Here is a 16,472-nt window from a genome sequence, read left to right as displayed (position 1 = left end):
GATATACTTGGTTTTATCCAATTGCTCCCAAAGCAGATGCTACTTTTACTTTTTTGCTTTTTAAATCCCATGTTGAACATTAATTCAATACTAAAATTAAAAACGCTCAAAGTGATTGGGGCGGTGGATTTCGACCCCTAACTCGTATTCTCAATTCTCAAGGAATTTCACACCGTCTCTCTTGTCCTCATACCCACCAATAAAATGGTGTGGTTGAACGAAAACACCATCACATTGTTGAAACGGGCATTGCTCTCTTAGCAACCGCATCACTTCCCTACAAATTTTGGGCCGATGCTTTTCAAACCACTGCATATCTCATTAATTTAATACCATCTCCCTCTCTTAAAAACAAATCTCCTTATTTTATTCTTCACAAAAGAGACCCCGATTACTCTTTTCTTAAGGTTTTTGGGTCCGAGTGTTGGCCCAACGTTCATCCCTCCAATAATCATAAAATCCATTTTCATTCATCCTTATGTCTTTTCCTTGGATAGTTCGCTTCATAAAGGTTACAAGTGTCTTCATCTTCCCTTAAATCGGCTCTATATTTCTCGTGATGTTATTTTCAAGGAAAATTCTTTTCCTTATACTAATTTCTCACCATCGGGCCCAACTTCCACACAACACACACATACGGTTCTACCTATCTCTTCCTTTCCCATCTTGGGCCCACCCCACTCCAACTCATTGCCTAACCCATCTTCAAATTTCGGCCCACCCCTCACACACGGCCCATCCCCTCCTTCTTCTTCCCTTTCCTCTGATATTCCTTCCAGTCGATCCTCTTTCCCGAGTCTCCCTCTTCCCGATTCCACATCTAACCCACCATCAAATCCTCCAAGATCACCCATTATCACAAGGTCTAAAACCAACTCATCCCGTCCTAAACAGTTTTTCGATGGCCATATTCCCTATCCTCCACCACGACACTGCTTCACATCCTCCATCGAAATACCTGAAGAAACCACCTCTTATTCCATTGCTTCTAGTTTTGCCGAATGGCGTGATGCCATGAAAAATGAATTACACGCTCCCCTTCTTCTAACATTGTTGGCTACAGGTGGGTCTTCCAAACCAAGAATCATGTCGATGGTACTATCGAAAGCCGCAAAGCATGCCTCGTCACCAAGGGCTTCTATCAACAAGAGAGCCTTGATTACTCCGAGACTTTCAGTCCGGTAGTCAAGCCCACCATGATCTGGTTGGTCCTCTCCGCTGTTGTTTCCCATGGCTGGCCACTTCGTCAACTTGACATCCAGAACGCTTTTTTTCATGATGACCTCCATGAAACTGTGTACATGGCACAACTGATTAGCTTTGTGCACCTGAACACCCCCATCATGTCTGCTGCTTGCGGCCATTTATGGCCTCAATCAAGCCCCTCGTGCATGGTTTGCATAACTTAGTTCTCATCTATGAGTATGGTTTCCTTCCATCTAAAGCTGATCCTTTTTTGTTCATTTATTCCTCTAATTCTGTTTTAATTTATGTCTTTCTGTATATGGATGACATTATTGTCCCCAGCTCTCATGTCTCTCAAATTGACCATCTCGTTAGCTATGTTGGATTTGGGTTTCCATTTAAAGACTTAGGAAAATTATCCTTTTTCCTAGGAATTGAAATCTCTTATCTACCAGATGACATCCTACTTTCCTAACGAAAATATATTTGTGATATTCTCTTTCGGACCAACATTCTATTTGCCAAAGGAGTTACATCTCCAACGGTAGCTTCCACTCGGCTTTCACTCTCAGATACTCCATCCTTCACTGATCCAACACTTTATTGAAGGGTTGTAGGGAATCTCCAGTACTTATCTTTGACATGACCTGATCTTGCTTTTGTTATTAATAAAATTTCTCAAATCATGCACAACCCCAAAAACACCCATTGGCAAGTTGTGAAGCGGCTACTTAGATACCTCAAACAAACCTTAAATTTTGGCCTATTTCTTTCTAAATCAGCTTCTCTTCAACTCCAAGCCTTTTCATATGTTGATTGGACAGGTTTCCCCGATGATCGCCGCTCTACCAGTGGTTTCTGTATTTTTCTTAGTAAAAATATGGTCTCACAGAGCTCCCATAAGCAACGAACTATTGCTCGATCTAGCACCGAGGCCGAATATAAGGCACTTGCCATCACCACCGTAGAGTTGCCTTGGATTCAATTTCTTCTCAAAGAATTATGCATCTTTCTTCCTAAACCTCCTCTTCTTGGATGCAATAACCTCGGTGCTATTTATCTCTCCCTTAATCCTGTTGATAAGTGCTATTTTTTTGTGATTTTTATCACTCTTTTAATTATGAAAAGCATCATTTTTCCTTCAATCCTATTGATTTTATTTTATTTCTACATATTTTTATTTATTTTCTTGGATTTGAAGGAATGAGAAGATTTAGTGCAAAAGAAGAGCATTTTGGTACAAAAGAAGGGACTAAGGATTCAGACAGATGAGAGGCAGCCAAAAGATTTCTCACACCCAAAGGCTAGAAGGCTTACCACTAGGTAGGCGAGAAGTGATCTCCGCGCCCGTTTATTTTGATCTCCGCGCCTGTTCATTAGTGATCTTCGTGCCCGTTCATTTGTGATCTCTGTGATAGTTATATTCAGTGCACACGGCGTCTACTCGATGGAATCCTTCTGAGTTCCGTACTCAATCTGCTGACTACCAAATCTTCCTGATTTCCACATATCAAGCCGAATATCACTGAATCTTCTGTTTTTGATTAATCCAATATTCTTAGGATATTTTTTTCCTTCTATGTTAATATTTATCTTTAGAAACTATTTTTCAAATTGTTAGACTAGATTAGAGCTGCATTATCTTGTTTCCAGATTTGCATTTTTACATCTATTTAATCTCGAATTGTGGGATGAACTAGTTCTGCTTGATCTTTTTCTTTATGCTTTAGAGTCGATTTTTTAGAGTTTGCATTAGAGAGTCTAGTATTCTTTTGAGGAGGCGGATCTAGAAAGCAGAGGCGAGAGTTACATGCATCTTCAACCGACTTCAACGAAGAACATTATTGTTATTCTTTGCAATTTCATTATGAACTAATTTTATTTTCTAGAGTTTTGATGTAGCCTAGTATTAGACACACAGTTTATATTTCAAGTCATTTTATTTTCAATATTTCCATGATTGAGTGTTTAATCTTTGTTTTTAATGCTTACAATTTTCTAACTAACCATTGTTCGATCTTTTGGATTGCAATGAGACCGAGAGATGATTGGTGATTAAAGCTCTATGATTAACCACCATTAGTTGAGCGAAAGCAGAGATACTTTACCGCGACTAGTGTGATTTTCAAGAAAAATCTAAGGAACTTAATGAGTTTCTAATTAGTTAAATTCACATAGAGATATGAAGTTATTAATTGGAGATATTTTTTATATTGATCAAGAGAAAATATTGAATAATTAAAGGATTTTTATCATCAATATGGGATAATTAGAATTCTATGACGAGGAGATTTAATTGTGTGGGATTGCTAGCCGAAATCAAACGCTCTAGATCTATTCTTATACATTTAAATTCTTAGTTTTGATGTTCTTTTATTTAGTTCAATTTAGATAACTCTTTCTCAATTGTTGGTTTTCCAAATAGAAATTAATTTAATCAATTTCAATACTCAATAACATCATTATTCCCTGTGGGTTCGATATCCATTTTCTTTAAAACACTTTACTACTTGTTTTGATTTTGTGCACTTACAGATATATTTTATGGGAACACCTGTCCTCCATTCACTCACGAAACACATGGAAATTGATTTCCATTTCATGCGTGATAGGGTCATTGCCAAAGCACCTCAGGTTGGTTTTCTCCCCTCCAAAGATCAATTGGCCGACATTCTCACCAAGCCCTTAGTCTCAACCCGTTTTCATTCATTAAGAACGAGCCTTACTGTAATTAATACACCGTTAGGCTCGCAGGGGTGAATTGAGCAAGCTGCCCTGCCTTCAACCGCAAAAACCATTTCAGCTGTTTCATCAAACGACATCATCAACCCAGCTACTTCATTAAACGGCATCAACACCTCAGCTGCTGATCACAACAGCTCCACCATGTTAGCTCTTGACCTAGAGGCCTCTGGAATAACTTTGAATTGGCTTGGTACATGCCCTCTTGGCACGCTTGTAATATTCTGGCAGACACCATAACAAACATTGCTACAAAGAGCAGTGCACTCCACCTGCTTGTACAAATGCCAGAGTTGGTTAGGATTTCTTTTGTATATATATACAACATGTACACAGCAAATTAATAAATCAAATGAGAATCAATTTATTCCTTCATCTCTAAAACTTTTACAAGATGAAAGTTGAAAGTTGAATAAAATATTGTTAGAATATTATTTTTTTAATATTATTATTGTTTTGAAATTTGAAAAAGTTGAATTGTTTATTATATTTTGTGTAGAAATTTGAGAAAGTTGTAATGATGAGATGAAATGAGATAAAACACTTCTTGTATCCAAATCTTGTTGCAACTCAATGAGTTGTTAGTCTTATGATAAGAAAATTCTCGACTTCTTTTGTCCAAATGTTTAGAATTTTACTCTTTTTGTAAGTTTTGTAAAACACAAAACCCTTTAAAGACCGACAGTGGAACCAAATTAGTTACCCAACTCCTCTGTTTTGAACTCATTTCCAGTACAAATCAATTTCCTTCTTAGTTACTTGGCGGAGCACACCTTTCATACTTAATTAAAAGAACGAACTACTCAAAGTCACTTTTTTTAATGGTGACTTCATTTCTTAGAGTATTTTTCTCTCGCCAATTTGAAATATCATGTTCAGCATCCACGCACCCTAAGGTCGTGAAAAGGGACAAACCAAGCTATATACTTTTACAATTAGATCAATATGTAACTCTATATATAATATTCTATCTATAAAACAAATAAATATTTATGACAGGTTATTTGTAACGAGAATGTTTGACCAACCGCTCATTTTTCTCTCGATGGTCATGAGTCTCGACTTTGCGTTTTAAATCTTGAAGTTGTGTTTTAAAATTAGCAGATGATTTTTAAAGCGATCAGAGTATTTTAAAATCCAAAAAATATTTTAAATGTCTAAAATTATTTTAAATGGGGTATTTTTAGTGTTATTGAACCAAGCCTAATTTTTAAAGTAAGCCTCTTCATATTTTTGGAACCCTAAAAATAATATAGTTTTAGAAAATCATTTTATTTAAATTTCTTTGAGAATATTATTTTATATTCATCATTTTATTTTATGATGAAAGATTATATGTTTAGAATCAAAGTTGGATTTTAAATTAATCTTATGGTATTTCTATTTTAATTCTTATTTTTAGTTAGTTTATTTTTAGTGTTTAATTTCAATCGTTAGATCAATTTGGGGACCCCTAGATTAAGGGTTGGGATTAAATTACAAATCCCTAATTCACCAATGCCCCTCTTCTTCCCTCTTCCCTCTCTCTCCTCCCCTCCCTCTACCCCACCCCTCTCTCCCTGATTCCTCTTCTTCTCTTGTAGCGTGCCGTACTTGCCGCTGAATTGGATGACTTTTATAAACAACTTCCTTGATTTTCCCCTCACACTTTTCCTCCCTTCTCTCTCTCTCTCTCTCCCCAAATATGGTCCTATCTCTCTTTCTCTCTCTCTTTTTCACCCATGGGCTCAACTCTACTCTTCCCAGCGTCGCCGCGATGGCACCAGGACATTGAGCCATGAGTCGTCACCTCGACCACTACCTCCCCTCCACAGCCCTCTCGGATCCACGCCTCTCCTCCCTCTCCTATGTTTTTCTCACTGTTGTGGCCTTCCTATCGCCGTGTGTCGCCTCCAGCCACAACCATGGCCACCCACAACCACCCCTCTCAGTTCTCCCTTCCAATATCCTCCCCCTTTTCCCTTATGTCGTGAGCCCAATGCCTCCCTCAGCCCCTGCCACCACCATCAATATCCCCAACGGCCTTTCCACCACTACCCACAACCACCACTGCCTAGCCACCTCACGCCGCCTCAAGCTCCACCACCATGCCCCATTGCCCCACTAGAGAAACCCTAGCTCCAGCCCCTCCAAAACAACCTATGTTTTAGGTCACGGTAGTGAGTGACCACCAAGGGGCACTCACCGCCCAAACCAGTGGCTTTTGACGCCACGAGATCTTGCCGGATAGCAAGCGATGCGATGTTTCAACCCTGGCGTATGGTATAATTCCCTCTCTTTTCCCTTAATAGTTTATCATGCTCTTGAAGTTTGATTGGTGTTGTGAACTGCGTTCTATGTTGTGATGTGTTGTGTTGTGAGCTATGGACAGAGTAGTTGGTGGTAGTTGTGTAATTGAAGTGATGGGATTATACGCGAGGTGTGCTGTTGTTGTGAAGTGTGAAGTTGTGTAGTGTAAAGTGATGGAGCTGTTATGCAGTGTGGATTGTGAGGTGAAGTGTTGGGATTACTATGAACAATGCTCAGTGGAGTAGTTTTGTATTGTGGCTGTAAATAGTGTAAAGTAACGGAATTGTGTAGTTGTGACGTAGTGGTGGTATGGCGGGATGTTATGAAGTGACGGGATTAAATGTGAAGCTGTGTTGTGTGAAAAATGGGGTGATGGTGTACTTGTGAAATGGCGGGATGCAATGTGAAGTGATGGGATCACGGTGTAGTTTGGAAGTGGCTGTGAACTATGTGACATGATGGGGTGTGTAGTTGTGAGTTGGTGGTATGTCGTGTGAAGTGTTAGGATAAGCTATGTAGTTGGACGGATTGCATGAAGTGTCATGTTGGATGGGTTTGAGTTGGACGTTAGTGTCAGTGTGTATGGGGCTTGTTTATACAAGCAGGCGATTTAGTGGATTATATGTTCTAAGTGATAAAAAGGATATGGTACATGTGTAAATTGGTTAGACGTATGTGCCAAACAGATTTACCATATGTAATGAATAGTCTATCCTAAGCATGAGTACATGATGTTTAAGCCTCAGGGTTGGTTTTAAGTTGTATATTATGCTTTGTTGGAAATTTCGATGAAGTGATGGTTAGGTTATGCATGAATGGAGGAAAATATGTATGTATTGACTAAGGTTGAGTCGTATAACTTGGTTGGTTCAAGTTATGTACCGGAATGGATGGTTTGGTAAGAGAGTGTAATGGAGGTGATAATATGTCTTAACTTTAAAATGAATCGTGGAGGTTTACTTTAAAGAATAAGCACTTGAATTAGAATGATATGTATTGAAAAGGCGACCTCAAGTGGGTCTGAAGCTAAGTTATGTATGCATGTAAGTTGTCATATGACACGCACATGAATGGAGTATATGAAATGAATATAGCATGGAGTCCAGGTAAATATTATGTTCATACTCTTATAGAGTTTCCTAAATGATGATATGATATAAAAATGAAAAACTTTTATGAAAATATTCTTTTATGCAATGAAGGAAACAGAATGATGTTTTATAAAAGTATGCTAAGTATTAATGTTTAAAGGTATATGTATGTAATGACCTTCTTTGACAGCCCCTATTTATGTACCCAAAGTAATAGTTGCATGCATGTGAATGGATGTTATATGTAGTATCTATTGTCTTTATTTTCCATGAAATGAAATGTTGAGGTTTATGCTAGATGTTTAAATGATGCGATGAAAGTGTATTTTAAATGACGCTATGAAAGGATATTTAAATGAGGCTATAAAATGAATTTTAAATGATGCTATGAAAGGATGTTTAAGGAATGCTATGAAATTATATTTAAATGAAGATGTTTATGCTTATGCTTTTAAATGGTGTTTATGAAATGAAATGAACTAATGACTAAAATGAATGAAAAGGAACTGACTGAAATGAATGAATGAGGAAAGGGATGAATGTTTTAATTTATGAAAACACGTAACAACTATGACTGAATGAATGAATGATGGTACCGATGGACTTGGTAGATTGTAATGTCGGGTAAGTAGTATTGGTAGTGCACCCAGTGCTACCCTCAGACTGAAAGAGATTCCCAACCTGTGGCCACGGGTGGAATTCGGGTCCAAAAGACCGCTAACCCCAACACACGGGACGTAACAGTGTGTATCGGCCAGAGAAAAAATGATAACATTTAAATTGAATGTTGTGTAATCATTTAGCTCTTTATGAAGGATGTACAAGGTGTGGAGAATGTTTTATGAGAAATGAAAATATTTTTAAAGAAAAACCTCACCTTTTAATGTTTCCAAAGTAAATGAATGTTTTATGTAAAGTATGTAAAGGAATGATAAATGCATGAATAAAAACCTATATTAATATATTTTTATAGTATGAGGTAATGTTTTCTGAATATTCAACTTATTTTGTCTTTATGTATGCCTCCAAAAGAATAAAATGAGTAAGAAGTGTTAAGATAAACATGGCTCAAGAAAAGAGTGACGAAAGCCTAGGCCTATTTTGTGTAATGTATGGAAGTCAGTTTTTTGTGCAGGCCTTTTAATTCAAGTTAATGATTTCGCTGTAAACTCTCTTTTAATTTATAAAACATATTTCAAACTATAAATATAAAATCTTTTATATCATGAAAAGGAAAGGAAAAAAATTTTAAAATAGTCAATAATTTCCATTTTCTTTTCTTAAATTATTTTTTAAAATTCTACTACAACGACCGACGTTACATAATAACTAATAATAATAAAAATTGACTAATTTTGACAAAAAAAAAAAATCATTCTAACAATAAATAAATCTTTATAAATAAATAGTTTTCTTTTAGTATTAATTATGAAACTGGTGAATGTGACTGCATGCAGTACGAATACATACTGCATTCACATCACAGCTTTTATATATGCCGTATTAGTCGTTGCAGGCTTTCTGATCATCTCAACAACAAGAAGTTGAAAGTTGTACCCTATTCTGGGTTTTGAAAGACAAGAGTAGTACTAATGGAAAGGGAATTAAAGATAATGATCGTAAGTAGTGCACTACTTCATTAATTCTTGCTATATAGCACTGGTTTTTTTTTTGGTTCACTTTCATTGGCTGGATCATATGATCAGGAAATCATGCATGCTGCATGCAAAATTATTGCCGGTGGGGGTGACTTCAGAGCTAGCGCAGCAGCTCAACAGCGTACGCGCGCGAGAGCATAGAAATAATGAGAAGTATTGCTGATGACACGGCGACGAGGAAATGCCGACGTAATACGTAAGCGAGAGGTGGAAAGGGCGTCATTAGCTTAAAAAGTGTGGTAGCTTTCAACCACTAACCATTAACAAGCACATCTTCACCTACCAATACCCATTTCTTCTTCATCTCCTCTCCCCCCACCAAACCCCTCTCTCTGTGCATCCATCTCCCCCCACAAAACTTATGTTCTTTTCTCACTTGTAATTTCTTTATAAAATATATATATATATATATTTTAAAATATTATAATCCTCTAATGTGTTTTCAATATAAAAAAAAAAATGGTTTGATAATAAAAAAAAATTTATAAAAATAAATCTACAAACTAACATGACTTGATGTGATACAATATCAGATGATAAAGTTATTTTTATTGTAAAATAAATCTATTAACGTATAACATAAAATTATATCAATTTATAAATTCACTTTTATAAAATATATTTGTGTCTATAGTATTTTTTTATCAGAAATTTTTTATGTTTTGGAGTACCAATTTGGTGTTATGCAAGGAATAGATAAGGGTTCATACGTATGTATGAATGTTGTTGTTTTCGTTGTTTGTTTTGCATAAAGAAATTAAAAAAGTTTGGTAGTGAAAATGACAGATTAAAGAATAGATTTGACATTTAGGGAATATAATGGATTAATTTGTGGTTCTTAGAACAGCAGAATTAAGTTCATTGAAATAAGCCAAAATGACTTCATCTTAAAGACTTTTTTTTTTTTTTTTTTTTGAGTAATGTTAGGCTGCCGTCCAGCAGTGATTATTGGGCATGCCGCTAAGCAAAATTCATATATTTTATTTTATTTTATTTATATATTTTTAAGATCTTTAAATATTTTTAAAAAATAAAAAAAATATCAATATATTAATATTTATTTTCTTAATTAATAAAAAAAATTAAATACATAAGTGATCAAAATAAAAAATCAAAATAAGAAAATAAAGTAATATTGTTCTTTTTATTTATCAACAAAATTAAATGCTGACTGTAGTTAGGTTTTTGGGAATTTTTTGTTGGTTGGTGTAAAAGTAAAAAAATTAATTATATATATAATAATGATAATAAATGAATCAATAAATAAAGGCCAGTCTTGGTCTGAACCTTGACCTGTTCTGCGTCATCTCGATTAAAGTATAAAAGATATAAAAGAAACCAACCTTGACTTGTTTGATGCAGCAATCAAGTTTGAAACTAGAATTTGCTCTCCTTGGTTGGTGAGCAAAACTTTTTGCAGCTTCCTAGCTTGCAATTTATGTGCATGCGCGGATTGACTCGTTTCTTCGTTTTAGCTGGGTGTCCTGCAATCTTCGAAAAGTCAACAAAATAAAAACTCACACAATCTACCTACATTTTCTCCTCTTATAATAATGATTATTTTTTTTTTTTATGTAATTTTATGTAATATATTAAATTTATTTTATAATAAAAATATTTTTATAATCTGATCATATACTATATCAAGTCACATTAATTTATGAATTTATTTTAGTGTAATCTATTTGTGATTAAAATATTTTTCCAAATATGCAATTAGGACGGTTTTTGTTTTTCATTTTTAAAAAAAAAAATTGAAAAAATAATATAAAGATCATATAATTCACATATGCTTTAATATGATTTTTTATTTAATATACATTTTATCTGTGTTTTTTAAATATTATTTTATTTAATATAAATATATATTTGTCTAAAAATTAAGCTTAACCCCTACGAATATAATTATTAGGCCCGGTTCCCCCAAAAAAAGGATTATATTTGAATGGTAGGCGGAGTTGAGTTCTTTATGAATAATAATGAATTGAGATAGTGGAATGAATTTTGTGAAATCTATTTAAAATGAGTTTAAATGCGTTTAAATGTTAAGATGTATTTATGAAAAGTTGAAAAAATTTGTATGTTTCATGTGTAAAAAAGTTTTGAGTTGATATAAATTTCATATTTTGAGAGTATGATATTTGAATGTTAGACTTAACTTGAAATTAGACTGAATTGAGTTGAATTCAGATAAATTTAACAACCAAACTGAGTTGAACTTAAGCAGTAACAACTCAGTAAAGTTTATTTACTGCTATAACCCACAATCCGTTTAAATATTTGTAACAAAAACTATGGAGAGATAATTTTGAATTATTTCTGCTTGACTATATTGGAATCTTAGCGTGTTTTTCCTTTTTTTCTTTTTTCTTTTTTTCTTTTTTTAACTTAATTTTATTTCCAATATTGAAATTTTGGATAAAATTTAAATATATTTTGTTATTCATGCTTCGGCCCTTCCTGGTAAAAAAAATTATGATTCCGTCCCTACTACTAGTAAATCCAACACCTTAATCCCTAAAGAGTAGGGGTAGCTAGGTTGCCCTTTTATTATTTATTACCTTAGCTAAGATTTATAAAAATTAGTATCTAGCATGTATTATTATTTAAAGTAATGTTGGATATAGTTTGAAGTGTGCATGCCTCACGTATTTTTTTAAAAAAATATGAGATTTATTATTAAAAATTAAATTTTTCATATAGATATCAGATTTACCTTGTTAAAAATATATATATATATATATATCAAATTTGCACATTCTAAAACTGTATAAATTATATATTATTTATACAATCTTTTATCGCTATTTATATGTTACAAATTAATTGGAAACAATATCCCATTTTATTTTTCACCAATAAGACAAAAACCTCATCCTCTTTATTGTCTAGCCAAGAAATGGAAGCAATTTCTATATCAAGGAATAATTGCTAGTTATTGCATGGCACATCAAGCATTTGTGAATGCCTTCCTCGGAAATTAATTGCTATATTTAACAATACAAGGCTGGAGCAACTCTGTTTGATTAAAGAGGCATGGCTATATAAGTTTAGGTATAACGATCTCTGCAGATGAGTACGTTGTAATCGATTCGAGTCGGGTCGAGTCGAGTGCCATTATATTTTCTTTTGAATATTACTAGTCAAATTCGAATTTATCACACCAATTTTGGTATTATATAGATATTTTGTTTAGTTTTATACATACATTCATCCAAATCTCTACTTAAGACTTGTATTCATAGGGATTTAAACCGCAGCTATCACATCATAAACATGATTTTCCTTCCCTTACATTTTTAAATATTTAAGATGTCTTCGTTTTAAAATAAGAAAGTAATATTTACAAAATAATAAATAAATACCTAGTTTACATAAGTTTGGCATGTTTTTGTTCAGACTTAAATAATTCAATAAACGAACTGAATTCGCATCGAAATTACACGAGTCATGCCCTCGACTCGAATTGTTTATTAGCAACCCTAGTTGACATCAAACCAATATTTATAAAGAATTCCCTTCAAAAAAAAAAACAATTTTATTCGGATCTAACATCTTGGTTTTTAACAGTGAGACAGGACAGTTATAATTTTCATGAATGACAGGTAACCTTACAACAAAGAAATGAATCTAAACCACAATTATCATATATACCTCTATGATTTTGACACATCACATCTACCCTACCATAATGTACTTAATGTTGGTTTTTCTGACTAAGATTGAAGTGTTAATTTGATTTTGAGCCACTGACATTAATGTTGGTATCATTGTGCTATTTAGGTAAAAAAAAAAAAAAACAATAAAAAAAGAGAGAGAGAAGTTAGTTCAAAGACATGACAAAAGACAAGTTGCCAAGTGGGGGAGGAAAATCAGAAGCATATATTCTAATGGGGCATCAAATCAGAGTATATTGATTTTTGCATTAACAAATAACAATTACACTCTGTCTTAAAAATAAATAAATAAATAAATAAATAAATAAATAAGCTTTTCAGTCGCCACGTGAGACTGGCTTGTGAGCTTGAAATTCAGTACACAATTTAAAGAAGAAAAAAATGAGATTGTAAATATAAAATATCGTTCATTTTTCTATTTTTGAAATTCATTTCTTTTTGGAAATTCCCCAAACATTTAATTTAACATACAAATAAATGATTGGGTGGATGGTATTGACACTTACACATAACCACCACAAAATTTAGTGGCATATTCTCTTCATCATCATCATCATCATCATGGCCTACATACATTCATTCTTTCATACATACATTGATTTCTTTTTCTAACCCACCAAACAGTTCCTTCATTTCTTGCTTGCCTTTCTTCTCCATCCATCAATACAATTTAAGATTTTTTTTCTCGAGAAAATAGGAAATAAAAATGATAATAAAAAAATAAAGAAGTAAAATGATTAGAATATATGTTGTTTTTTTTTTTAATTATTATTTGTTTGGGATGGATTTTGCTAATCTCCCCGGGAGGGGCACCAAGGCGTCATGTCCATGGGATAGCTGCCCAGCACCCTCAAGAAGGAGGTGAATTCCTGCACCTCCGCCAGAGCGTTCTGTGCTCTGACTTCCGCCATTGAAGCCTCGAAGTCCACATAGAACATGTACTCGAAATGCTTCGCTGTCCCCTCGTTCTCGTCGTCCACCAACCGGATCGGGCGGTTCCTGTGCGGCCTCGACTCGATCTTCGTCAGGCTTATGTTCCTGAAAGCAAACGCCGACAGCACCTTAAACAGAACCGACGTCCCCTTGTCGTGCGCGAACACAATGCTCGTCTTAAATGGCCGGTCCGTCCTGGGTATAATCGGCTCTCGGGCCAGCATCACGAAACGGGTCACGTTGCTCGAGTCGTCCTGGATCCCGTCTGCCAGAATGTTCATGCCGTACAAATCGGCGGCGCGTGCGCTAGCGATCGCAGCCGTATCGCGCAGGTTGTTTGCGGCGACGAACTCGGCTGCCCCTGCTGTGTCGTCCACTGCCTCGCGCGCCACGTTGAGGCCGAGTTTGGTGAGAGTCAACTCGCACTGGGCGAGGGCCTGCGGGTGGGAAATCACTCGGGTCAAGTACTCTTTCCGAACCCCCGGCAGGGCCAAGAGGCAGTGGTGGACCGGTAACTGGACCTCGCCGACTATGTGTAGCCTGTGGCGGAGTAGGAGGTCGTAGTTGCGGTGGATCGAGCCGCCGAGGGAGTTCTCGACGGGGAGAACGGCGCGATCAGCGATCCACAGCTCGACGGCTTGAAAAGCTACTTCGAACTGGTCGCAAGGGATGGCCTCACAGTTCGGGTACGCTTTTCCGGCAGCAGCTTCGGAGTAAGCACCGGGAACGCCTTGATAAGCCACGCGGAGCTGGGATCCGTGCATGGGTGCTGGGGAAAGATCGGTTATGGTGAGCGGCTTAGGCTGCGGTTTGTTGTTCTCTTTTTCGGCGGTATCGATGGGGACGAGACTGAGGTCAATGGTAGTCTTGTGGCCGTTTACTGCAGCAACATGGTCTGCACCGCCGGATCCGGCGGCACCAGCGCCAGGCTTCTCATTGGGCTGCTGCAGGGAAACGACCTTGCTGGCGAGAATGGCACAGGAGCTCTGCCAGTCTGCTCGACTCGAGCCAACACCGTTGGAAAAGTGCACGGAATCGGAGCGGTAAACGCTCTGGACAACGAGACGTCCCACACGGGCGAGCGGCAGAGGAGTAGTGCCGGTAAAGCACTTGAGATTATGAGGTGGGGATGGAACTATAGCCTGCATAGTGTGTGTGAATTTTGTATGCACAAAAACAGAGAAGATGAAGAGAAAACCAAAAAGAAGAAAAATGGTGTAATGGTGGGTGAGAGAGAAAGTAAAAGCTAAAGCTAAAGCTAAGGTAATGTAAGGTAGAGGAAAGCTTGTTGTTCTCTGAACTGAGAAACGTCAAGCTGAGAAAATACAGGGGTTTGTGTGGCTCTATATATATGAGAAGAAGAAGGTGGTGAGGAGGAGTAGAGAGAGAAAGGGAGGCTGGACGTGTGCGTTGGTGGTTCGGTCAATCTCACACCTACCCCCTCTTCTCTTTCTTTGCTTTTCTGTTTTTTCTCGTTTGTTTTTTATTTATATAAAATATATATTCATGCTATATATTTTTTTACAACATCTTGTTACTTTTGTTGACTCAATTGACAAAATTTATCGATTTTAATTCTTTTTAAAAAAGTTATGCCAAAAAGACATATATATATATATATATATGTATGTGTGTGTAAAATGAAAATTTTACAATATTTATCAAATACATTATTATTTTTTTAGAGAAATATTCTAGCTATAACTAGATTACATCAAAGTAATTACACAAATTAATATATCTTGATATGATACGTCAGATTATAAAATTAATATGACGAATCGAATAAAATTCTGTCAATTTATAAAATTATTTTTATATAACATTTTGCAACTATCGCGTCTCTTTATTTTTTTTAATAACATTCGTATAATAGACTCGAAAGACGTAAAACTCCAACTAAAACACATTTACGGTTTTTCATCTAAATTTTACAACCTTTTCGAAAAGGAATAGAAGGGGCAAACTTTCCAAATTTCTAAATTGTATTACATCATTGAAAAGAAACGTCTCTTCATTTATGCATTCTTAAAGAGACCTAAACAAGTGTTAAGTTAGCTCCATAAAAACACGACACGTGTCTTCAACTATAAGACCCCACCACATAATGAGTGCATGGTGGAGCTCCCATTCCCGTCGTGAGAGGGGGAGGTGGGGGATGGAGGATATGCTATTATTAGTCTTTGAGATATTCAATATGCCCTTTTATTTTTTCTTATTTTTGGGTTGAACCATTAGGTGCTATATTTGATGGGGGAAGGGGAGTTTGAAAGCACCAAGTTCAAGAGGTTTGGAGCTCTAGTACCTTATTTAGTGCATTTAATTTGTCACATTTTAAGGGAAAAAATAAAGGTTTGGTGGAAGAAAAAAAATATGTTTTTTAGATGATTTTATTATCAAGATATTTGGATAATAAAATATCGAAGTAATTATCAAGATAATATCGTATTATTACTCGGCAAACTTACTTAATAACTATCTTACTAAGTAGGATCGGCATTGGTTGCACAACCTACCTGGGAGGATGATGAAAGACAAGGATGTGATGAGATGAGCGTGAAACTCATAGATCGGACAAAAACAAAATTATTTTGTTTTTATTGAATAAGTTTGGAAATCACATGGTATTCTTCTTCAGAACCTTTAATTCAAATTTAACGTTAGCAATGTGCATGTTGTGTTTTTAATATCGTGCATGTAAGGATGGATAGAGATATCCTTGTCTTCCTCCTATTTCCATTTCCATTATGTCATACTTTATTTGTTATTCTTCCAATTTGTTTTGAAAAGGAATAATAACAATAGCAAATGTCCTTTTTTGTTCAACATGCCTATTTACAATTCCAATATATATATATATATATATATATATATATATAATTTGCTCAAGTTTCTTG

At 35.5% G+C, this 16,472-nt stretch overlaps 1 protein-coding gene across 1 annotated transcript; it reads right to left on the bottom strand.

Annotated features, from left to right (window-relative positions):
- Nucleotides 1–13,038: 13,038 nt before the first annotated feature.
- On the bottom strand, nucleotides 13,039–15,091 carry LOC109011772 (arogenate dehydratase/prephenate dehydratase 6, chloroplastic-like). Its single transcript, XM_018993091.2, has one exon. The coding sequence runs from the start codon at nucleotides 14,721–14,723 to the stop codon at nucleotides 13,434–13,436; it is 1,290 nt and encodes a 429-aa protein (XP_018848636.1). The 5' UTR covers nucleotides 14,724–15,091; the 3' UTR covers nucleotides 13,039–13,433.
- Nucleotides 15,092–16,472: the final 1,381 nt, after the last annotated feature.

Source organism: Juglans regia, chromosome 5, assembly GCF_001411555.2.
Source record: "Juglans regia cultivar Chandler chromosome 5, Walnut 2.0, whole genome shotgun sequence".
NCBI classification, from domain to species: Eukaryota; Viridiplantae; Streptophyta; class Magnoliopsida; order Fagales; family Juglandaceae; genus Juglans; species Juglans regia.
Note: the sequence above shows the minus strand (reverse complement) of the source record. Positions and strands in the feature narration are given on the sequence as shown.

Coding starts and splice junctions, on each gene's coding strand:
- LOC109011772 (XM_018993091.2), bottom strand. CDS start 14,723: ATGCAGGCTATAGTTCCATCCCCACCTCATAATCTCAAGTGCTTTACC.